The sequence below is a fragment of the Poecilia formosa genome, unplaced genomic scaffold (assembly GCF_000485575.1).
Source record: "Poecilia formosa unplaced genomic scaffold, Poecilia_formosa-5.1.2 Scaffold865, whole genome shotgun sequence".
Taxonomy (NCBI): Eukaryota; Metazoa; Chordata; class Actinopteri; order Cyprinodontiformes; family Poeciliidae; genus Poecilia; species Poecilia formosa.
The window spans coordinates 43,527-65,937 of record NW_006800804.1 but is presented as its reverse complement, the minus strand read 5'-3'; the positions used below and the strand labels follow the sequence as shown (position 1 = coordinate 65,937).

Below are 22,411 nucleotides of genomic sequence, written 5' to 3'. Positions count from 1 at the left end.
CCCTCACCCCCTCACCTCACCCCCTCACCCCCTCACCTCATCACCTCACCTCCTCACCTCCACCTTCCCTCGTTGCAGCGTCTGAGTCGCGCTCCTGACTGAAGTTCTGTTTTGTCGGGTCAGATCCAGTCCAACCTCGGGAAAATCATCCTGAAGGAAGAACTGGGGAAGTCTGCGGGTCCGCTGAGGAGGAAAACCCGTTCACTGCCGGACCGGAACCGGAACACCGGTATGGACTGAGCCTGGACCCGACTGGTTCTGATGGACCCCACTGGTCCGGTTTTTCCAGAACCCGTCCATCTGGACCAACCTCGCTCTCCTCTCTGTTCCAGGCTCCGGCGCCTCCAGGTCGGTGTATTTCCCAGCATCCTCCAGGAGCGGCCTGTCCCGGGTACGTGGTTCTATTCCTGCTGCTGTTCGACCCGATCGGGTCACATGGTGACCGGTGTGGTTCTGTGTTTCAGCTGCAGTCTGCTGAGTTCGGCTCTGCAGAGAAAAACCCGGCAGGTAAATCCTGCAAACCGTTTCTGGTCCAAAGTGACTCAACCGAAAGTTGGCAGCAGAAATCTGGATTATTAGTAGAAACAGAAAATTCATTTTCTGTCAGATTTCACCACATTATTCATTCAGTTATTTCAGATTCAAACTAAACATTCAATTTACAGGATAAATATCTAGTTTACAAACAAAATATTTAGCTTGAGGCTAACTATTTAGCATGCTAACTAAATATTTAACAAGCTAAATATTTAGCTTATTCATTAAATATTTAAAAGACAATATAAATATTTAGCTTGCAACCTAGTTAGCAAGCAACTAGCGAGTAACTATTATAGATATTTAGTTAGCAAACAATATTTAGCTTGCTAGCTAGCTGGTGTTTATAAATGAATGAATAAAATGGTGAAAGTGATTTTGGAAAATGAACCCATTTTGTCCAAATTGTTCATTTTTGGCTTTAATTTTACTGACATATAAATATCTCCTCTTCATGTTCTTCATTCTGAAATGTAGAAAATATGTTTGATTGGAATATTTATGAGTTTTATCTGTAAATATTTCCATCCTGCTGTGAAACCTGCAGTGATGCGTCTCTGTCTGTCTGCAGGTCTGCAGGTTCGTCTGAATTTACCCGACATCCATGATGACGACAAAAACACGGTTTCACTGGGAACCAGTTAAAATCTGGGAACCAGTTTTAAAAACCAGTTTAATCTGAGGTCTGTGTGAACTGTAACCAGTGACTGTTTGTGTTTTGGGTCAGAATGGAGACTCCAGGATGGACCGGGGGAACTCCCTGCCCAGCATGCTGGAGCACAAGGTGAGGAGACAGAAACCAGTTCAAACCGGCTGACTGGAGTCTCACTGGTTGTACTGGTTTCATCTGCTGTTGTAGATTTACCCGTATGAGATGCTGGTGGTGACCCACAGAGGGCGCAGCAAGCTGCCCCCCGGGGTGGACCGGACCCGCCTGGAGGTAACTTCTACACCGAAACGGTTCCTGGAGTCAGGAAACTTTTCAGGTTTTCTGATCATAATCATTTATTTCTAATGTTTCAATCAGAACCTGCTGAAAAATTCAAAATTAAATTCACTTTATTCTTTAAATTAGTTTAAAAAGTTTCTAATTAGATCACAAAACCTGTTTTGTGGTTATTCTTATTTTGGTTTATATTTTTATTTTTTACAGATTTATTTTATTTTCTTCGTCTTTTTCCATTTCCACCCAAAATATCCGTGACCTTACATTAATCAAAACATGAATATCAGAGAAAAGGGAAATAATAATGCAAACAACTTCATGACAGCATTTGGTTTTTCCATCCATCCATTTTCTAACACCTTGTCCCTCAGTGGGTCAGGAGGAGCTGCTGAGACGGGTCACCTGGACGGGTCACCTGGACGGGTCACCTGTCTGTCACAGGGCAACACACACACACACACACACAGGGAGAATTTAGAGAAACCAATTAACCTGACATGGTTTTGGACTGTGGGAGGAAGCCAGAGCACCCAGAGAAAACCCACCATGCACAGGGAGAACATGGAGACTCCATGCAGAGAGACCCGGGCCGGGAATCGAACCCAGAACCTTTTTGCTGCACAGAAACAGCTCTACCAACTGCACCACTGTGCAGCCCGTTCTGTGCTTTTTTCCTCTGTGCTAAATGTCTCCATTTAATTATTTTTTGTTTGTTTTCTTATCTAACTGGTTTCTAGTTATTTTAAATATTAATATCTCTGTCCGTCTGGAATGTTTGCTTGGTTTGCACTGACGGGTGAATAAAACGTTTCTACGGAAACCCAGCAGAGCGTCGAGTCGTTGCCTCCTCCGGGCCAGCAGGGGGCGACATGTGAGCCTGTTTCAGCTGCTTCTGTCTTCCTGCAGAGACATCTGTCCCCGGAGGAGTTCCTCAGCGTCTTCAGGATGTCCATCGAGGACTTCGACCGCCTCTCCCTCTGGAAGAGGAACGAGATGAAGAAGAAAGTCTGTCTCTTCTGACCTTCCCGGGACTACGCTTCCCAGAACCCCCTGCTTTCTCCCGGACGGCCCGGCGGGAAGCCGGACGGACTGCGGCCGCGACCTCCGGACCGCCGGACTCCTGGGTTCGTGGACGGCTTGGGGCGGGCTGTCGGGTTCTGCTGCGTCACTTTAGCGTCACCGGTTCCTCCAGCCGCAGAACACCAGCTTCACTAAACTAGCTAGCGCACAAACTGTCCGGCTAACGGGGGAGACCCAGCTGCTGGGTTCTGGTTCTGAATCCTGGAATCCGCCACAAACAGCAGAAAGTCTCAACATTCCTCTGACCCCGAGTCAGGTCCCACAGCGTCCCTGATGGCCTCCTATTGGCTAAGCCAGCGATGATGTCACAATAACGGCGTTTCTTTCCCAGCAGCGAAGAAGAAAAACGAGGATTGAAGCTGATCGCACAGACTGGAGCCAAAATCCAGACTAAAACAAGTTAACAGCTAAAATAATGATCGGTAATCCACATGAACTATCGATTATTTTCAAAGATTGCTTGATTGTTTTGATAAATAACCAACTATTCTGATGATTAATTGGTTATTTCAAACGATTAATCTATCATTTTTGATGAATAATCAATTATTTGGACAAATAATTTCATATTCCAATAACTAACATTCTGCTAATTGATTATGTTGAACATTAATCAATTATTCTGACAAATAGTCAATTCGTCTGATGATTAATCTGTTATTGCAAAGATTAATCAACTATTTTGACTTTTAATCGATTAATCTGATAAATATTTGGTATATTCTGGAGATTTCTTCATTTTATTGCATAAGCATTTTTATACAATGTTGGAAAAACATAAAATATAACTAAAGACTTCTTTTCCTTTTTAAATAAGAAAATTAACGTTGTGTTGCCTAAAATGCTAAACTAATGTATTTCTACAGTGAACAGATTATTTGTAGCAAAGGTTTAATCTGCAGATTAAAAACTACTTAAAACATCAAGATGAGAAAAACTTTCCATGCAGTGTAGATCTGATCTGGGGATTATTTATTGGATTGACTGATTAATAATCCGACTGTTGAGCACATTTTACTATCCAACATGTTTTTACAGAACGTGAAGCTGAAACTGCCTCTGCAGGAGTTCTGGGAAAAACAGATTTATTTTTTATCTAAAATACTACATTTACATATTTTTGTACAGTTTTGGCTAATTTGCCCTTTTTGCCTGTAGTTAATATTCTGTTAATGATTAATTGATTATTAAATTATTATTTCCTGGTCCCAGTAAACCCAGCTCACCGTACTGGTTCCAGTTCAGCTCCAGTCTGAGCCATGATCCAACCTCCTCGTTTTTCTTTATTCGTTCTTCAGCAGAAACCACTGCCACACACACACACACACACACACACACACACTGAGACATGGCCCAGCGGTGGGAAACGTCCAGTTCGGCTCTCGTTGCTTCGTGGCCAAACGATGTGCAGCTATTTTTCAGAAAGTGGCATGTTTGTTATGAATTCATCTAAAAATGTGAAAATGATTCAGAGGAAGTTTGGAGGAAACTTCAGCCGGATGTAAACCCCTCAGCGTTCAGCTCATTCTTCTCCGTAACGTCAGTTCTTAACGCTCCGCAGCGCCACACCTGGCCGACAGGTTAACTGCACCTAACGAGTCAGGCTCCGAGTCTGAACCGGATTTAAGGAAACCCGTTTCAGATTTAATCCAGCAGGTATGAGAACCAGAGGAATAATTATTTCATATTAATGCTCTCAGATGGCTGCAGCTGCTGTTTTAATTTCCACTAAATGATTTAATTTTCGCTCCGTCTGACGATCCGGACCGTTTAACAGCTGCTGGTTGATGGGATGCAGAGGAAACACGAAGCAGAAAATAAAATGAAGTAAAGGATAAAACACAATAAATTAACTTTCATCCTTATTTAAAATAGAATTAAAAATGTATTTTCGTCAAAACATTAAATTTCAGTTAAAATTACCAGAAACTTTTAGAAGCAGCTTCCTGTGGAAGCCAGCAGAGGGCGCTCTGACACAGGCTGCACTCAAACGGAACCAGAAGAAAAGCTAGCTGACAAAAACTGAAACGTTTTAAACATATAAGCTTTTTGTTATGTTATAAATCATGTTTGAGGATTGATTTGATATTTAATATTGTTGTATATTTTTGCATTTTTACAAACTAAGCAGTGGATAATGAATCCAACTGTATATTTATTCTTATTTTACTGCATTTTTAGCTTTTATCAGACTTTGTGTAGGACGTTAGGAGCTTCGGTGTTTTAAAGCTGCTGTCTGAGGCTGCAGGAGGAGATCTGGTTATTAATGATTATTAATGATCATTAGTGATTATTCATGGTGATTTGGGTCCTTTAAATCCGGGCTCAGGGACTCGGACCTGCGTCAGTCGACTCGCTCTCACTGCATCATTAAAAGGTCAAAGTTCACCGCATCACTCCTTCGCTGCTTCCTGTGCCTGTGGACAAACAGAAACAATAAAATCATTTGGCTGAAGATGTGAAGAAGCATCGGCCACGTTACGTGGAGGATTTTTCTTCAGGTTCTGGTTCTTGGTGTTGTTTTCCTGAGCGGGTCCTGCTGTGCTCTGATTGGCTGCTTGCCGTGACCGACTCCATGACGACACAAAGATTGTTCATGTTCCGCTTTTTCTACATTTTGTGCTGTTTTGAATCCGTTTTTTATTTTTTGCAGGACGACTCAGACGCTTTCAGCTCATCTCCTTTTATTTGTTAAAAACTGATTTATTTCTGTTCTGGTGAAATAAAATAAAACCAGGTTTTTCTCCAACATCCTTCAGCTTCCAGAAAAACAATTTAATCTTATTTTGGAAAATATTTACTTCAAAAACTTCTGCAGTGATCCATAGTTAAACTTTAGAAACATTTTGTTTCTGTCTAAAAGCTGAAGAATGAAGCAGATAATTAAATTTCATTTATTGTTTAAATTGTTGTTTTTTTCATCAACCTCCTTCATGCCTCTCGCCCCTCCTGGGTGGGTCGGTGTTTGGGGTGATGCCGTTTCTCCAGACGAACCGATGATGTTCTGATGTTTGCTGTTTTCAGAAATGATGTGAGTGAAGAGCCGGAGTTACAATAAAAAGATTTCTAGCAGCTTTCAGGCCGTCGACTCCAAGTTTCTCTGGAGGAGGAGGAAATATTTATCCCCAAATAAATTCACTTACTGGTAACCAGAAGTGGACTACCAAAATAAAAGCTGCGTCCTCTGAACGTCTTTATTAATATAAACTCTTGTTTTTGATCCTTACTGCTTTTTCGTTGCTTCTCTTCTTCTTTTGCTTCATCTTTATGACAGACTAAATAACTCAAATAATTTCTGTTAATGTTTGATTGTGTAACTTTACAAACCAAATAAAAACTCCACAGACGAATCAGATTTTAATCTTTACAGATCAGTGTTTGCTCAAACAGAAACTTTCTCCTGAGTATAAAGAACAGTAAATATAAAAGATGAAAGGATTTCTTCCTGGTAAATAGAAATCATCAGTTATTACATTGTGCTGATCAGTACATGATGAAATAGTTACAATATTTATGAAAGAACAGAGACAGAAGATTGTATCTGAGCTCCTGCTGTGATCAGATCAGCGATTCTGCCTGAGAAATGAAAATAAAACATGAAAACAAAACAGCAGCTGCTGCTTTTACATTAAAGTCTGGAGTCTGGCGCCCCCTGTGGCCATCAGCGGTCACTGCAGCGGCGAAGCCACTGTGACCCAAACTGTTTCCATCCCGGAAGCGGGTTTCCATGGCAACCAGACGACGATCCTCCTGGACGCTGAGCTGCTTTTACTCATTTATGTTAAACACTTCATAAAAACAAGTTTTCTGCAAACTTTGTATCATGAAAATGTTCAGAAAAGATTCGATAAATGGTTTGAGTTTCTGTTCTGGTTTTCCTGCAACACCTGAACTCATCACAGAACCTGAGAAAAAGCTCCAACCAGCTGCTTCAATGTTTATAAAGATCCAGAACCGGGTCGTCGGTTCTGGTCCTGGAAGAATCTTATAAACTAACACAAAGTTTAAAGGGCATTTTTAGTTTTTTTGCTGTTAATTAAAACATCATATTAGTCCTACATGAATTATCTGGTTATTTGATGGTTTCTTCTGTTAGAAAACTCGTTAAGTGAAAAACAAAACTTAAAAGATATTCCAGTTTTTGTTGTTGTTGTTGCTCAGAGATTCTGTAGTTTTTCAACTAAATTTATCGATTTTCCTTTCTATGTTCTGTATTTTGGCCATTTCCTGTCACATTTCTAAAGTCGTTGTTCCACATAATGGTTCCCAGGGGCAGATCTAGTGATTCTGGGGCCCAGGGCGAAAAAGGCCCCAAAAACACACTGAGTTCGTTCATCCAGTCCATGACTGCAGGTGGTTTAGTTTTTTATTATTATTATTATTATTTTTTACTTAAAAGTGATCATGGCTGAAGTTTTTATCCTACTTTACCATATAAAGTATATTTGTGTATTTATATAAAATATATATGGAGATAAAATTGTCACTGTTGATCTTCAGTTCATCAGTGATTTCAATTATTTTAAAATAAACTTTGGTAAATCACTAATAATAACATGATGCTCCAATGCTCTTTCTTTACTTCCAAATAAATAGTTAGCTCCTGTCTAACTATTATATGATTATATGGTGATTAAATTTGTTTGTCCTGGCACCCAGGGTGCCTGGAACCCTGGGCCCCTGGCATCCTGGGCCCCTGGCACCCAGGGTCCCTGGAACCCTGTGCCCCTGGCATCCTGGGCCCCTGGCACCCAGGGTCCCTGGAACCCTGGGCCCCTGGCATCCTGGGCCCCTGGCACCCAGGGTCCCTGGAACCCTGTGCCCCTGGCATCCTGGGCCCCTGGCATCCTGGGCCCCTGGCACCCAGGGTCCCTGGAACCCTGGGCCCCTGGCATCCTGGGCCCCTGGCACCCTTGGCCCCTGGCACCCTGGGCCCCTGGCATCCTGGGCCCATGGCACCCAGGGTCCCTGGAACCCTGGGCCCCTGGTACCCTGGGCCCCTGGCACCCTGGCCCCTGGTACCCTGGGCCCTGGTAGATTGAGGCCGTGGGCATTGCCCTGCTTTAGTTAAATAGTAGACTGACCTCAGTTAATCTCTAATCAGGCAGCTTTTCCAACTTTGTCATGTCCTTATATGGTCGTATGTTCCCACCTCTTAACAGCCAATCAGAAGCAGGCGGAAGGCAGCCTTAAAGGGCCAGGCGCTGGACCGCGTGTTGCAGGAGCAGATTGAGTCCAGGACCAACAGTTCAGACAAATAGTAGCTTAACTGGAGCCAGAAGAAATGAATCATGGAAAAATATTTTGTTCTTGATTATAATAAACACTGAGCCAGTTGGCCCAGTTGGTCCAGTTGGTCCAGTTGGTCCAGTTGGCCCAGTTGGCCCAGTTGGTGCGGTTGGCCCAGTTGGTCCAGTTGGCCCAGTTGGTCCAGTTGGTCACCTTTAACCAGTTTGAATGAGTAGAGTCCAAACAGCCAATCAGAGCAGAGCGTTCCTGCGCCGCCTGCTGGATGCTGATGAGGAGGAAAACGTCAGGCAGCAGCTTTGGTCTCCCATTCCTGTAGAGAAAAATAAAACCACCATCTCCTCTTGTTGAGTTATTCATGGAAACGTGTTTCTATTCACCAACATCAAACCGTTTCTGGATTGTCAAACACTTTGAATGTTTTAATGGAAACAACATGATGAATCAACCTTTTAGCAGAACCTGGTCCTTTCAGGTTCTGCTAAAAGGAGTTAGCATATCAGCATCATCTCAGTGCTAACATGTAGCAGCTAATGCTAATGGAAGCATCCACATTTCTAAAGAAGCTCCTTGAATGATCAGAGAAACTCTGGATAGATGAACTTTGATCCAATCTGAGGCTTGAAGAGCCTGAAGATTAAAACTAGAAACATGTTTGATGTTCATGTGGATTTATTCAGTAAATCAGGAGCAAAAAGTCGAATATGGTTTTTGATTCCATTGACATTAGTTAATTAAAGGGCCTGAAATGAAGCCAATTAAAAATGTTAGAGTCCCATAAGGTAGATTTAACTGAAGTTAAAACCTTTCCTCTAATGGTCTTTGCAGCAGGATTCAAAAGGTTTTTCAGAAATGAAACATGGCGGCAGGTTAACATGTCTGATCCGTCCCACCTTCTTCCTCTGGAAAACCTTCCCGTGTTCGATGAAGAGCGCAGAAGGAGCTCGTCTCAGCGAGTTCTTGGCCGAGGCCGTCCGCCGCAGCAGAGGGTTCAGGAAGCCCGCCTGGACCGGAGCAGACCAGGTCAGAGGTCAGAGGTCACAGGAGGAAACCAGCAGGACCTCAGCAGGTGCAGCTCACCTGAGCGCGCTCAGTGCAGATGGCCAGAGACTGCCTGAAGGAGGTGTGCTTGTTTCGCTTCACAGCAGATGCCAGGTTGGTTTCGGAGCCGGTTCTCAGCTGCACCGCCGGCGTGTCGACCAGCTTCAGCTTCTGGACATCGCGCTGCATCGCCGGCGCCATCCGGCCTGAAAAACACATTTCACTTTACTCTATGAGCAAACCTCAAGGTCAGGGGTCAGAGGTCTCAAACTGCAGTCCTCAGGACATCCTGCAACTTTCAGCATGTTTTCCCTCCTGATGGTCCGGTTCTACTGGAACCAGAACTCCATCACCTGCTCCACCTCCGGCTGCTGTGGTTCTCTGGGTCAAACCAACCTGTTCCCCTCCTGGCCTGTGGGGGCGCTGCACCAACAACCACTGAAGGAAACGACACAAAAACCTCTGAAGACACTGAGAGCAACTTCCTTCTTCACCAGATGGAAACAAGATGGAGGCATCAGATTCTGGTGTTGGAGGATTTCTCTTTAGTCTTTGGCTACAGACCAGGAGCCATTTCTGCTGCTAGCGTTGGCTAGCATGTTACCTTTGATTGTATTTACCCAGAATGCCCTGCTCTGTAGTTCACTTCCTGCTTTAGTAATGGCCTCTGGTCCGCTTGGCTTTCACATTCAAGCTGAACCAGAGTTCAGCTTGAATGTGAACTCTGGTTCAGACTAAGGTATGTCCATACCTCAGTCTGAGGTATGGAGGACCAGAGGTCAGAGGTCGATTAGTTTTCACACCTCTCCAACTGGACCGGACTTTGACTAGGCAGATGGACTGGAGTTGGGTTAAAGGGGACTGAACAGGGACGGCGATGATGCACCCTGAGCTGTCTTCTCCTGGCTCAGTAGCGGAGCAGACTGCATGCTAGCAGGGCAGCTTCATCATTTAATTCAGCCGGTGGGACAAGAGACACGTCTGGAAGTTGCAGAACTCTGGCCCTTGAGGAGTTCAGTCTGAGACCACTGATCAGATTATTCATCCTGAAGGTTTGGTCCAGGTCTGACTCACTGCTGCTCAGCACCGTGTTGCTGTAGGTCACCGATTCTCTGGACGACACTGAGTTACGGTGAGCTGAATCCTGAGAGCCGTGCTGCTGAAAGACAAACAGGGATCAGCAGCCTCTACACAGAAAGCACATCTTCCCCATCGACTGCAGGGAGGATCGTCAGAAGAATGAATTTCCGGCTTGTACCAGGGCTTTCTGTGGAGCGGAGTTGGAGTAGAGGGGCTGGCTGCTGGTGGTTCTGGTAAGGCAGAATGGGTCGTCCATGTAGGCGTTGGACGTTGGGAACCGGCGCGTTTGCAGCCCGCTGAGGAAAGAAGAGCAAGGTTTAAACTCAGAGAGCAGAAAGAGAGTGATCTCATGAAGGGATTTGCTGGTTTTAAAAAGTTTGTCCCACCTGAGGGCGCCACCTGTGTTCTCCTGAGTCTTGTTGTCATGGTAACCACGACTGGCAGCTCCGTCCTGCAGCAGCTTCAGCCATTTTTCTTTTTCCTCCAACGAGCTCACCTGAAGTGATGAAGGTTAGACAGAAAGACTTGATGATGAGGAACTAACCTGAGACTCCGGAGCTCCGATCTGCCAGCTCACCTCCAGCACGGCCACCTGGTCGCCGAGCATGCTCAGTGAGATCCTGTAGCAGCGGTCTGGGTCGTCTCTGACCTCACAGCCTCGGAGCTGGACCGTGTACTGAGGCGACCGCTTCACCTCTTCCTCCTCGTCTTTCTCCATCTCCTCTCCGAACATGTTGAGGACGCCGTCCTCCACCTGACACTGTAAACTCTGCCACTGGCAGTTCATCAGGACGTTCAGGAACCCTGCAGGTCCACAGCACCAAAAGTCACCGACCGGCATTTACTGCAAACTCATACAGGCTGCAGCCCTCTCCTCCAGTTTGGGGCCAATATCAGCTTCTCTGTTCCTATCCTGGTGTTTCTGGTGGTCTTTCTTCTACGCCTACCACTGCTGCTCCACTGTGATCCAGGCAGTAAGTCACCACCTGTCCATCAGTCTGGATCATTTTCTGATCAGTCCCAATCAGGAATGATCTCTTGTGGTGTCTCCCTGTAGGGCCTTCATCTCATATTAACACAGATCCACCTGCTCCTTGGTTGTGATGCTCCATGAACACTTTGCTTACCTCACACTCAGCCATCTTGAGTTGGACTGTTTCAGGAGCTTCTTCCCACAGGCTGAATGTTTGGTTCTGATTTGGTAAAACCCAGCATTTAGGAGTGATCACCCTGATAAACTCCAGGATCGTTGCTGTGTCATCCTACATAGCTGCTTTGACACTCATTTGTCGTCTAGGAGTTTTGGTGTCAGCTTCTGTCTCCTCCAGGTTATTACATGATGTCAGTGTAAATGGGTTCAACATTGTTGTTGCCATTCAGCTGCCTTTCTTTCTGTAGGTACACGGCCCTTGCTGACCTGGTACTTCAACCCTTCGGTTGCGATCACCCTCCCTCTCTTGGACAGTCTGCAGAAGTTTCGATTCCCAACCCTACATCCTGGGTTTCTGGATCACTGACTTGGCATCTCGCTTGTTCTCACAGCTTGAATCTGGATCTTTGTCACGGCTTCCACTAAATTTTTCTGAATTGTTCAATTAAAAAGATTTATTCCTAAATTATCCATGTAAACAGTTGACTGTTTCTGAACTGTCTACAGTCAGTTTTGAATAATTTAAAGTCCATCATCACCTTAACATAAATCCCCCCAATCAACCAGCTGTAAATTGGGGGCCTGTCCGGGATGTAAACCACACAGAGTCTGAGTGTGTAGTAACTGATGATGAATGTTCTGATGGATTGTATCATTAGTGCAGGATGTTGACAACCCTGATGGTGAAGACTTCAACCAAGACTAATTTATTAGAACCGGCTAAGTATCCAGGTTTGCCAGATTTGCTTCAGAAAGTTCAACAGTTCTGTTTTTCTCAACACAGAAGTAAAGTTTCAGTACCTTTGTCTCTGTTGAGGCTGCAGTAAGCTGAAGGTTTCTCCTCATCAGAGTCGGTAAGAACTGTACTGGACTGAAGACACAACAAAAACATTTTCACTTAGAGTTCACATGTTTGTTTCCTATTAGTACAGATGTTTTCTTAAGGTTTTTCCTGGTTTTTAGAGTTTAAAAGCTCCCCATCTGGATGTTCTTCACTGGGCCAGGAGAACCTTGGTGTGTTTCTTACCCTGCAGGACAGTCGCAGATCAGATTTACTCAGAGAGGAGAAGCTCTGAGACTCCACTTCCCCTCCAGCGCTCACCTCCTCGATCACCTTCATACAGGAAACACAGAGAATGACTTCACATCAGGAACAGCTCGTCCATGAATGTTGCTGTCAGCAGCCCAGGGTTTATAGAGGTTGGTTCAGGTTGAAAGGTGCTTGGTGAACTGCTGACCTTCCTCCACTCGTCCGCCTGCTGGAAGCTGCTGTAGCCCAGAACCAGAGACTCAGAGCCCACTGGGACCAGTTTGAGCTGGTGCTGGATCTTAGCGCTGCTCTTCGACTTGTAGACAATCTGACAGCCGTGAAGGTTCAACTCCAGCTGGGGCAGCAGGTCCCGGGCAAATTTATAGCACTGGTGGAGACAGACAGACAGACGGATGGATGGACGGACGGACGGACGGACGGACGGACGGACGGACGGACGGATGGATGAGTTACAAAGTGGCTGTTCGTCCGTCTGAACCAAGCCAAGGCGCCTCAACCTGATCAGGTGACGCAGCATCAATAACGCCACATCACGCCATGAGGGACAAAGCAGAATAACCAAACCAGACCCAAAGTGTTCAACGGGTCTGGATTGAACACTTTGGGTCTCCGCAGCGGCCTCTAGTGGAGATTACAGGCACTGCAGCTGCAGGGTGTGCGTTTCCTCCTCTTCCTCACCAGCAGCATGTCGTTCTTGATGATGAAGAGCTGCTTGCTCCACTGTCCGAGCCACTTCCTCCTCCACAGGTACCCGCAGAGCCGGGACTCCGGCGTGGGCCGCAGGCTGATCTGGGAGCTGCTCCACTGGATGTAGTGAGCTCTGTCCTTCACAAGGCCGCCTCCTTCATCCTCATCATCCTCTTCTTCACCGTACGACTCGTAGTGACTGCTCTCTGACTCCGCCCTCTCTGGAGGAAGGAAAAGGTTCCTGTTCAGTGGCTTTAGACCCGCTGAGGTTCCTCTGCTGTGTCTGCGGTACCTGTGTTGGACGCGGTGGTTTCAGACGCTACGTAAGGTTCTGCTTCCTCGTACGTGTCCTCTTCATCGTCACCGCCAAGCCCGTCTGGAGGATGAGGAGGGACGGTGGGGCCCTGCAAAGAGTCATTCATATGCTGAGCACATGTCGCTAATCCGCTGATAGCGGAGCTAATTCTTCTTACAGCGCTTTGCTCATCTTGCTAACATTTAGCGCACTTAGCTTCCGCATGGAGAGCGCTAATTTACTTTGCTATAAGTAAACTTCCAGCTGAATAAAGTTCAACATTTGTGCTGAAGTTTCATCGCCAATTCATAAAAATTATTCAAGTAGTTTCTATTCGGGCTCTTATTTTGAAGTGGACTGTTCCGTTTCCTCTCATCATGTTTTTAATTAAAACAAGAAACATTCAGCAACAAAATAAACATTAAAGGATACGACATGAACCTAAATGTAATATTTAAAGACTTTATAGAACATGTAAATTATGATGTCAGAATTAAACTGTTTTTATAGTTACTTTGAGCTCCACCAGATAAAAGGAAAGTTACTGGGTGTGAATACTTTTGTGAGCTCTGTGAACGCTGTGCTGGGATTTTGATCTTATCGTGTGTGTGTGTGTGTGTGTGTGTGTGTGTGTGTGTGTGTGTTTTCTGTCCATCACGTAGACCAGATGCTAATCTGCCGCCATCAGCGGCCGCTTCCTCCCCCTGCAGGTCCGTCAGCCAATGGGAGTGCGGCACGGCGGCCTCCCGTGTAAACAGAGCGCTTCCTGTGCCTCCCTCACACACACCCGCTCACCCCGCCGTCTCCTCCCAAACCCCCGGAGGCCCCGGTCTGTCATTACTGACCCACATCACAGGCGCTGGATCCCATCTAAAAACAAACTTTCTTCCCTCCACCCAGTTTTCCTTTGAGCTCCTCTCTGAGGTCGGGGAGCGAGGAGGTTTGGTTAGAGTCTGACCTGCCGTGATGGGATGATGACCCTTTTCCTTACCGCTGATTAACGATGCTCCTGTGTTGCCGTGGTAACCGTATGATGGGAAACAGGAGGTTTTGTCGAGGTTCTCTAAACCGCCACTGCAGGATTTCTGGAGACTTTTCAGTTTTTCTTTGGATTCTTTTCCTTTAAATCTGTTTTTATTTGACAGCCCTGGAAGAGAAACCAGTTTGCCCAGTTTGCCCAGTGATGTTTGCTCACCCCGCTCTTCATCCAGTCCGACGGGTCCTGATGTGAGATCAGCTGAGACGACCAAACTGCATCTGGAAACAACCAAACATGGAGCAAACGTCGGATCTGAGGTGGGAGAAGGAAGGCGGCGCCGCGGCGTACCTGTCCCAGGTGAGTCATCCAGCTCGTTGCCTAGCGACGATGAGGGACAGCTCATCACCATGTACTCAGCATCTTCCACTGCAGACACAGGAAACCATTCACACATTAAGAAGCTGAATGTTTCCATCACATTAATATGTCCTAGAGGCTCAGATGAATCTGTGAATGTGTTTCATCTGCAGCCTGTTTCTCTCCGTCTGCGCCGTTTGTTTGGACCAAACAGGAAGTGGAACCAGGTGAACCAGGAAGTGATCAGCAGGTCGCTACCTGGAGCGTCGGGCGTCTGCAGTTTGGACAGCAGCTCTGAGATCGACTTCTTCTGCGCCTGAGCGATGTAGCTCAGGTTCTCCGAGTCGAGAACCGACAGGAACGTCTGCAGATCCCAGATCAGCTTCGCCAGAACTGAGCACAGCAGGGAGAGAGAGGAGCAGTGGGCGAGTTAACGAACGAGTCAGTCACTCAACAGTTAGTGAACAAGCCAGGTAATGAACGAGTCAGTAACTGAACGAGTCAGTAACTGAATGAGTCAGTAAATGAACGAGTCAGTAACTGAATGAGTCAGTAAATGAACGAGTCAGTAACTGAACGAGTCAGTAACTGAACGAGTCAGTAACTGGACGAGTCAGTAACTGAATGAGTCAGTCTCTAGTCCGTCTCCCTCGTTGCCGCCATGTTTGGAGCCACTGAGAGAAGTTCAGACATCCAGCAGCTCTGACTTTGCCTCTCCATCTCTCCAGTTTACAGCTGAGGCAACGGTTGCCTGAGAGCGACAGAGAGACAACGGTTGCCTGAGAGGGACAGAGAGGCAACGGTTGCCTGAGAGGGACAGAGAGGCAACGGTTGCCTGAGAGGGACAGAGAGGCAACGGTTGCCTGAGAGGGACAGAGAGGCAACGGTTGCCTGAGAGGGACACTGAGGCAACGGTTGCCTGAGAGCGACAGAGAGACAACGGTTGCCTGAGAGGGACAGAGAGGCAACGGTTGCCTGAGTTGCGGTGACTCATGTTTGGTCCTTATCTGTGTTTCCTCTGAAACAGACTCTCTGTCTGTTTGCTCTCCTTCCTTAATGTTTAACTGTTTCCATCATTCCAGCAGCTTTGCATCATCAACCAGATTCAGCTTCATGAGCAGATCTGACTGTAAACATCAGCGGGAATCAATAACGGTTATTAATAATCACAGATGTAAAGAATCAGACGAATGAAGCGTTTTTCTCTCTGTGGACGGATTAAAACACCTCGGCTTGTTTTCCGCTGGTTTGACGCTCGGCAAGGAAAACTGGATAAAAAGCAGGAAAGTTTCTCCCATCATGTAGCGGACCAGAGCAAACACTCGGTGCTGCTAATGTTTAACCTTCTGATCCAGCGCCTGATGTTTGTGCTGCTCAGTTGATAAAGTTTCAGAACCAGATAAATAATCAATGAACTGATTATTAAAAATCAAATCAGAGACAAACTGGAAGAAATTCTCGCAAAAGTCGCTTTAGGGCCTCAATAATAACTGGAAATAAACTAAAATTAAATGTATTTGTATTGAAACTGTTGATTCCTTCTTTTTATTTTTACCGCTGTAATCTCATGTTTTTGTTTTTTTGTCCTTTGAACTGCTGAAATATGCTTCACAAATAAACTTTATGATTTTAATGGCTATCAACACAGTGACACTTTTTAATACTTTATTTATTAATTTGTAGCATAAATGTTTAATTTAGTCTCCAAGCAGCTCCATAAGATAATCTGTCAGATAAAACTAAAGTTTTTGAAAAACATGTCAGATGTAATAAAAGATGAAAGATTAAAGTTTCAGAGCTTAGAAATGTTTAGAAGCCATAATAATTATTGATTCAGAACATAAATGTATTTTTGACTTATAATTATCAGAAACAAGTTACATTCTGGATTCATCAGTTGAATTTATTCTGATTAACATCAAATTAATGTTTGATGTTTTCATTGTTGCTGAAATCTTATTTTTTCGGGTTCATGTCTGTTGCAGATGCATCGATTCTACAGGAGAGACTCAGTTTGACAAAATGTGATTCTTTAATGTGATTTTATCCGTTTCTGGCTTTGAGCATCACAAACAAATGATCCTGTAAACTAAACCTGGTGGCGGTTTAATCTCAGAATAAATGAGATTAAAGCAGTTTTAGTGTCTGCTGAGCGAAATGAGCCTCCGTCTCATCCTCCTTCCCTTCCTGCCTTTTATAGGAATCTGAGGAATTTGTGGCCTTTTGGGGGGAAAATCATGAGAATAACATTTGCTGTGATGCAAATAAGGCTCATGAATTATTTTCCAGGGAGAAACAAACAACCTAAACTGTCCATCAGTTTGGACATCTGCAGTACCACCTGCAGCCAGCGGCGGCAGTATTCATTAGACTGACAAGAAGAATCCAGAAGAAGTCCTGTTTACAGTTTTCCATAAGTTATTTAGGAGAGACAGTAAATATGATCAGAGAACAAAACTGAATGTTTCAAAGGTGAACACAGATGCACTCCACACTTTTCAGATTTTCTTTGGCGTAAATTTTAATATTTCATTTCACTGTCACATAAAAAATAAACTCTGTATTCATGTGATGCCTGCACCCCCAGCCTGCATCAGTCCCATGTCTGTATTCAGCTGGTTTAGAGGTGGAGACCAGCTGGTGCCTCAAGAAGGTCCGGTTCTGGTTCCGGTTCTGGTTCTGGTAGAACCTTTACTTTCTGGTTTATCTGAGCTTCATTGAGGCAAATGAGTCTCAAAGGGCCGATCTCAGAGCCGCTTGTGAGGCGGACATGCAGACAGAGCCGTCCTGAACAATGGAGGCCTGTCCTGGAGTCCATTCATGGGGACAGACTGCGTCCATTCAGGCGGCGGCGTGGGAGACGGAGGTTAAATGTTGATTAACTCCTCTGCCGTTTCACAGCACTGCTTATCAGGCCGCTGCTGCTTTAAACACCGAGCTGCACATACCTCTCACACCCACAGCTCTGCAGCAACAACACGAGACACGAGGACGGCTGGACGCGTCCAAACACACTGGAGACGTCCAGAAACATGGGACATGTTCAAAAACACTGGAGACGTCCACAAACACGGGACATGTTCAAAAACACTGGACACGTCCAGAAACACACAGGATGCATTAAAAAACTCGGTGCTGCTTGTTACACAGTGAAATATTAACAGCAATAATTTGGGTTTTTTAACTCATCATAAGACAAAATAACAGGGTTTTCATTCATTTATAAATGTCCCAGTTTCAAACTAAATATTTAGTTAGCAAGCCAAATATTTACCTACAAGCTAAATAGTCGCTAACTAAATATTTAAGTAGGAAGCTAAATATTTAGCTTATAAATTAAATGTTTAAGTCCAAACTATTTAAGTTGGCTAGCTATACGTAGCTTACAGACAAAATGTTTAGATTGCTAACTACATATTCAGCCTATAAACTGAATATTGAGGTTGCTAGCTAAGTATTTAGCTTGCAAATTAATATTTAGCTTATGTACAAATTAAACATTTAGCTTCCTAACCAAATATTTTGATTACAAACAAAATACTTAGCTGGCTAACAAAATATTTAGTTTGCTAACTTATATTCAGCTTCATTACAAATTAAACATTTAGCTTGCTAGCGAGATATTTAGCTTGCTAATTAATTTTTAGCTCGCTAATTAACATTTAGCTTTACTACTAATTAATTCCAAACTAAACTAAATATTTAACTTGCTAATGTTGTGATCTCACCATCACTTCCTGTCTCTGGCTTCAAGCTGCACTGACCTAAAACTGACACTTTCATATGAAAAATAACAACTTCACCACAAAATAACAGAGAACACAAAAAGAGAACTTTATATAATTCTCATGTGTTTACCCCATGATGCGTGCATGAAGATCAAACTAAATCAGCCGCATCTGTGATCCTGGTCTCACACCAGCTGAGTTTTTCTCCTGGACCGGCTGTAGAACTGAGAGTCCGGCCATTAAACCCTACAGCTCTGTTAAAACCAGCTGCTGTGGTTAAAACCTTCCTGGCTTCGGTTCATGGATCCAGAAACAAGTGGAGGTCCTCACTCAGTTCTCCATTAAAAGCCTTAGCTAAGCTGCTCAACAATGGCTGCTGGTCTGCAGCTGCATGTGACCCAGATTCAGCCAGATGTGTCCGGGTCCGGTCCTCCAGAGCCCGCTCTCCCTGGCTTTAGCCACATCTTCCCCAGTTAGCAGATTGGCTCCCAGCTGATCAGTCTTGTCAGTTGTTTCCTGATTGTTTCTGTGTTTATTTGTGGCCTGAAGCCTGACATCAAAACAGAGAGAAACGGGCCTCAGCTGCTCCTGTAATCGGCTTCGGTCGCAGCTTTTAGAAAAAGTAGTTTCAGCAGCGCTGCCATGAGAACCAAACCCTGAAATTAGTCAGAAGATGTGATTCCTGCAAAACCCCCAAACATGTTGTGTGTCTGTCCAGCTGTGTTTGTGGGGACTTGTGTATTTATATCCCTTATGGGGACATGGTGAATTATGGGGACGTTTTGGGCTGATCAAATCTTCAAATAGGTACTTAGGGGCTCGAAGTTGTCTTTTCGTGTTAGAATGACATTGATTCATGTTTGTTGAGACAAAATCGTGTGATTTTGGGACCTCAGATGTAGAGAAGTCCAAACATGTGTGCAGCAGGGAGGAGCCACTTTCTTTCATCTGCTGGAGAGAAAACGCTCCATTCATGTTTCTGAGCTGTTTCCAGGAGACACCAGCAGCTTATCTCCTCAGTGTTCCTCAGCATTTAGTTTCCGTTTGCTCTCCTGATTTCTCAGTGGGCTGGGTTAGCTCTTAATATGGGAATAACTGTTGGTTTGGATACCTTGAAGACACAAACACCCGGAAATCTGATGGATCTAAACGGCCTATTAGCTGTGTCCCCGGAGACACCGCGGGAGGAAGACATGATGATGAAGAACAGGAAGGAGGAGGAGGATGGAGGAGCAAGCAGGGGTGTTTCCGATTGTTAACATACCAGCAGCACGATAAAGACTTCACAGCAGAAGGAGGACGGGCTGAAACAGTGCCCCCTATAGGAAAACAGCTGCAGCTGCACAAAATACATGTCGCTGTTTCCATTCCGCTAAGAAACAAAATGGTTCTTCACTCAGAGAATCACTCTGCTGTTTTTATTGGAAGCTAAATGAGTTTACAGCTTTGCTGTTTGTTTTTAAATCCCGTGCAAACAGCAGCAGAGGCTTTAAAATTTAATCCATGAAGATAAACATAACTTTAAAGGCCTTTAGCTTAAATATTACAACATTTTTAAAGTGACTCTTTAAAAGTAACAAAGAATGAATTTATCAGGTCTGATTCAGTTCAAAAAAGACAAATAAAATAAAAATATTTAAATAGATTATTTTAACTGTCAGGAGAAAAATCCTCAAAAAATGCCTGAAAAAGTTAATTAAATCAGCTGCTGATCTCAAACCCTTTGCATGTAAAAGCTTGAACTGTTTATGAAGACATTTTTTAAAATACTTAATCTTAACAGTCAAACATATTGTATCTGTCATTTTTAACACAAACAAATTAGAAAATATTTGCCTTGCCTAAAAGGTCATATTCAATAAATTAGAATATTATTGAAAAGTCCATTTATTTCAGTTAATTAAAAAGTCAAATACTGACTTGTTTTCATGATTATGATGATTTTCTGCTTACAGTTCATAAAAACAAAACATTTAGATTATAACATTACATTAGACCAATGAAAAATATTTTTAAAAATAGAAATGTGGATTTAATGATTTAAAGTATGTTTAACATCTGGTTACAGGTTGATATTTTGAAATGATATATTCAACCTGACAAACAAGCCTCATCAGATTCTTACAAAGATATTCATGTTTCATTGTGTTTATGTTTGCTTTAGTTTTTATTTTTATCATTAAAGTAGTAAAAACATGTTTTCATAGTGTTTGAAACATTAAAAACCTGCATCACATTTTCATAAAAATAAAGACAACTAAATTTTCACTCCATCGTTTCTTCTTGCAGTTTCAGTGTTTTTATATCGACTCTTATGGGATATTTGGTACGGATTGTATCGGTTTGTACTGATACAATCCGTACCAATTGTATCCTTTGATAATAAGGAGATTTAATAGTTTACAATAAGCTGCAGATATTCCACATGAGGAAATTTCTTGATAATTTGATAAACTATGCTGTGAATTATTTTATTTAATCAGAAATTGTTACTGTTGCACATCGAAAAGTCGATAAAAACAATAAAACCTACATTATAGCTGCAGGATGGTGCAGATCATTCACCTTTACTTCATCAGTGGTTTTACTGTCTTCATCGTCTCCCTCAGAATGTCTTCCACCAGATTTTTGTTGATAATTTTAGGTGGTTTTCTATAATCTGATGTGGTGACATGACTCCATCTCCTCCAGCCAAATTAACGTCATTTTTCATAACTTCAATCAGGAATCAGAACCACAACAATGTACAATATAAAATATCTCAATAAACATTAAATTAAGCTAAATTATACAAGTGATTTGGGTCTTTTATGGATCATTTAAGGATCACAGGTTGTTATGGAAGAGGAAGAAAAGCTGATCTGCAGCAAACTTTGGATCAATATTTAACAGAATAATTAAAACTTTTGAGACTTTTTTATTAATTGCTTGTTAAATTTGATTCAGAAACACAAATAAAGTAAACAAATATTACATAAACCCTTAAAATCTACTTAAAATATTCTACATATCTGAAGACAAATGGCTGTTTTTACTGAGCTGCTCTGTTATCTGGAGTTAGATTCAGTCTGTCAGAGAAACAGTGAATAGAATAGAATAGAATAGAATAGAATAGAATAGAATAGAATAGAATAGAATAGAATAGAATAGAATAGAAACAACCTCAGTACCTTTCTGTTTGTCCATGTCTGTCGTCTCAGCAGCAGTTCATCTTCAGTCTCATCTCTGCTGGAAGAAAAACAGACGTCAGGTTTCCTCCTTCCTGGACTCCCTCTGTTGGCTTTGTGGGACACACCGAGGTCTGACAGCCCAGTCCAGCCCAGTCCTGCCCCTCACAACCTAGTCCTGCCCCTCCGAGACCTGAACACACGGAGGAAGGGGATCGTCCGTCTGTGATGGTCAGAGTGAAAAGCAAGCAACCTTTGATTCTGATTTTGCTTCATATCTGTCCATCTTGACCTCCTCTCCTGTCTCCTGGGCTTCCTTTGAGACGTTCACATCCCTCTCTGTATTTCAGACTCAGACGCGTTCCCTGTCCCCTGTCCCCTGTCCCCTGTCTTAGTTGTTTCCAGTCTGCGGTGGTTTCTTTCCGTCTCCCAGCAGTTAAAAGTTAGAAGCCACTTTCTGTGGCTGCACTTCTAAACCAGGAAAGCTTCCAGATGTTGTTCCTCTCATTCTTGACATAAAGTGTCCAATAGCACCGGGTCCAACTTCTGGTCCTTAGCTTCTCCTTCAGAGACAGTCCAGCAGCTGTACCCTCCTCCTCCTCCTCCTCTTCCTCAGCCTAACCTCTGGAATGTGGTTCATTGTCTTGGTGAAAACTGGATGAACATCTCATGAAGAGATGATGTTGAAGGCTCAGCGTCAATGCTGCATCAGAGAGCCCACAGCATGATACCACCTCTTACCATCTCAGAACCAGAGGTCAACAACGGTAGACTCGTCCATCCAGCCTTACCTGCTGGAGCCACAGCCTGAACAAACATCTCCAGTAAACAAGGCCTCAGCAGGGTTAGCGAGTTAGCTAAATGTTAGCGTTGTTGGTCTGTATAAATAAACTAATAAATTACATTAAAATCTTTAAAATTAAAAAAATACGCAGATGTGTGAATTATACCGTTTTCCAGGTTCGCTCCGCGTCTTTCACTTTTTTCCCCATTGTAGAAGCTAAACACCCCCAGCAGGTGGCGGTAGTATAACTGTTAGGATGGAATCTGCGGTGAAGCCAGAAGA

The 22,411-nt window shown here is 43.8% G+C and overlaps 2 protein-coding genes across 3 annotated transcripts in view; one reads left to right on the top strand and one right to left on the bottom strand.

Annotated features, from left to right (window-relative positions):
* Window positions 1–5,828, top strand: part of LOC103131879 (dematin) — a 20,026-nt gene extending 14,198 nt beyond the window's left edge. The window contains exons 11-17 of the mRNA XM_016666973.1: window positions 198–229; window positions 333–391; window positions 465–507; window positions 1,109–1,116; window positions 1,265–1,321; window positions 1,397–1,477; window positions 2,390–5,828. Of these exons, the coding sequence (XP_016522459.1) occupies window positions 198–229; window positions 333–391; window positions 465–507; window positions 1,109–1,116; window positions 1,265–1,321; window positions 1,397–1,477; window positions 2,390–2,503 (394 nt within the window). The 3' untranslated portion in view covers window positions 2,504–5,828. The remainder of the gene's footprint in view (window positions 1–197; window positions 230–332; window positions 392–464; window positions 508–1,108; window positions 1,117–1,264; window positions 1,322–1,396; window positions 1,478–2,389) is intronic.
* A 1,695-nt stretch (window positions 5,829–7,523) lies between these two features.
* Window positions 7,524–22,291, bottom strand: LOC103131878 (actin filament-associated protein 1-like 2). Of its 2 annotated transcripts, none has more exons than XM_007543619.2 (16): window positions 21,349–22,291; window positions 14,709–14,843; window positions 14,442–14,519; window positions 14,310–14,371; window positions 13,112–13,223; window positions 12,811–13,040; window positions 12,320–12,499; window positions 12,109–12,195; window positions 11,883–11,952; window positions 10,509–10,735; window positions 10,318–10,427; window positions 10,110–10,227; window positions 9,926–10,010; window positions 8,891–9,057; window positions 8,704–8,814; window positions 7,524–8,123 (listed from the first exon to the last, which is right to left on the bottom strand). In XM_007543619.2, the coding sequence occupies exons 1-16, from the start codon at window positions 21,362–21,364 to the stop codon at window positions 8,097–8,099; spliced, it is 1,815 nt and encodes a 604-aa protein (XP_007543681.1). In that variant the 5' UTR covers window positions 21,365–22,291; the 3' UTR covers window positions 7,524–8,096. The 2 variants fall into 2 exon arrangements, with proteins under 2 accessions (XP_007543681.1, XP_007543682.1); XM_007543620.2 differs by having other exon boundaries at window positions 9,926–10,007.
* Window positions 22,292–22,411: the final 120 nt, after the last annotated feature.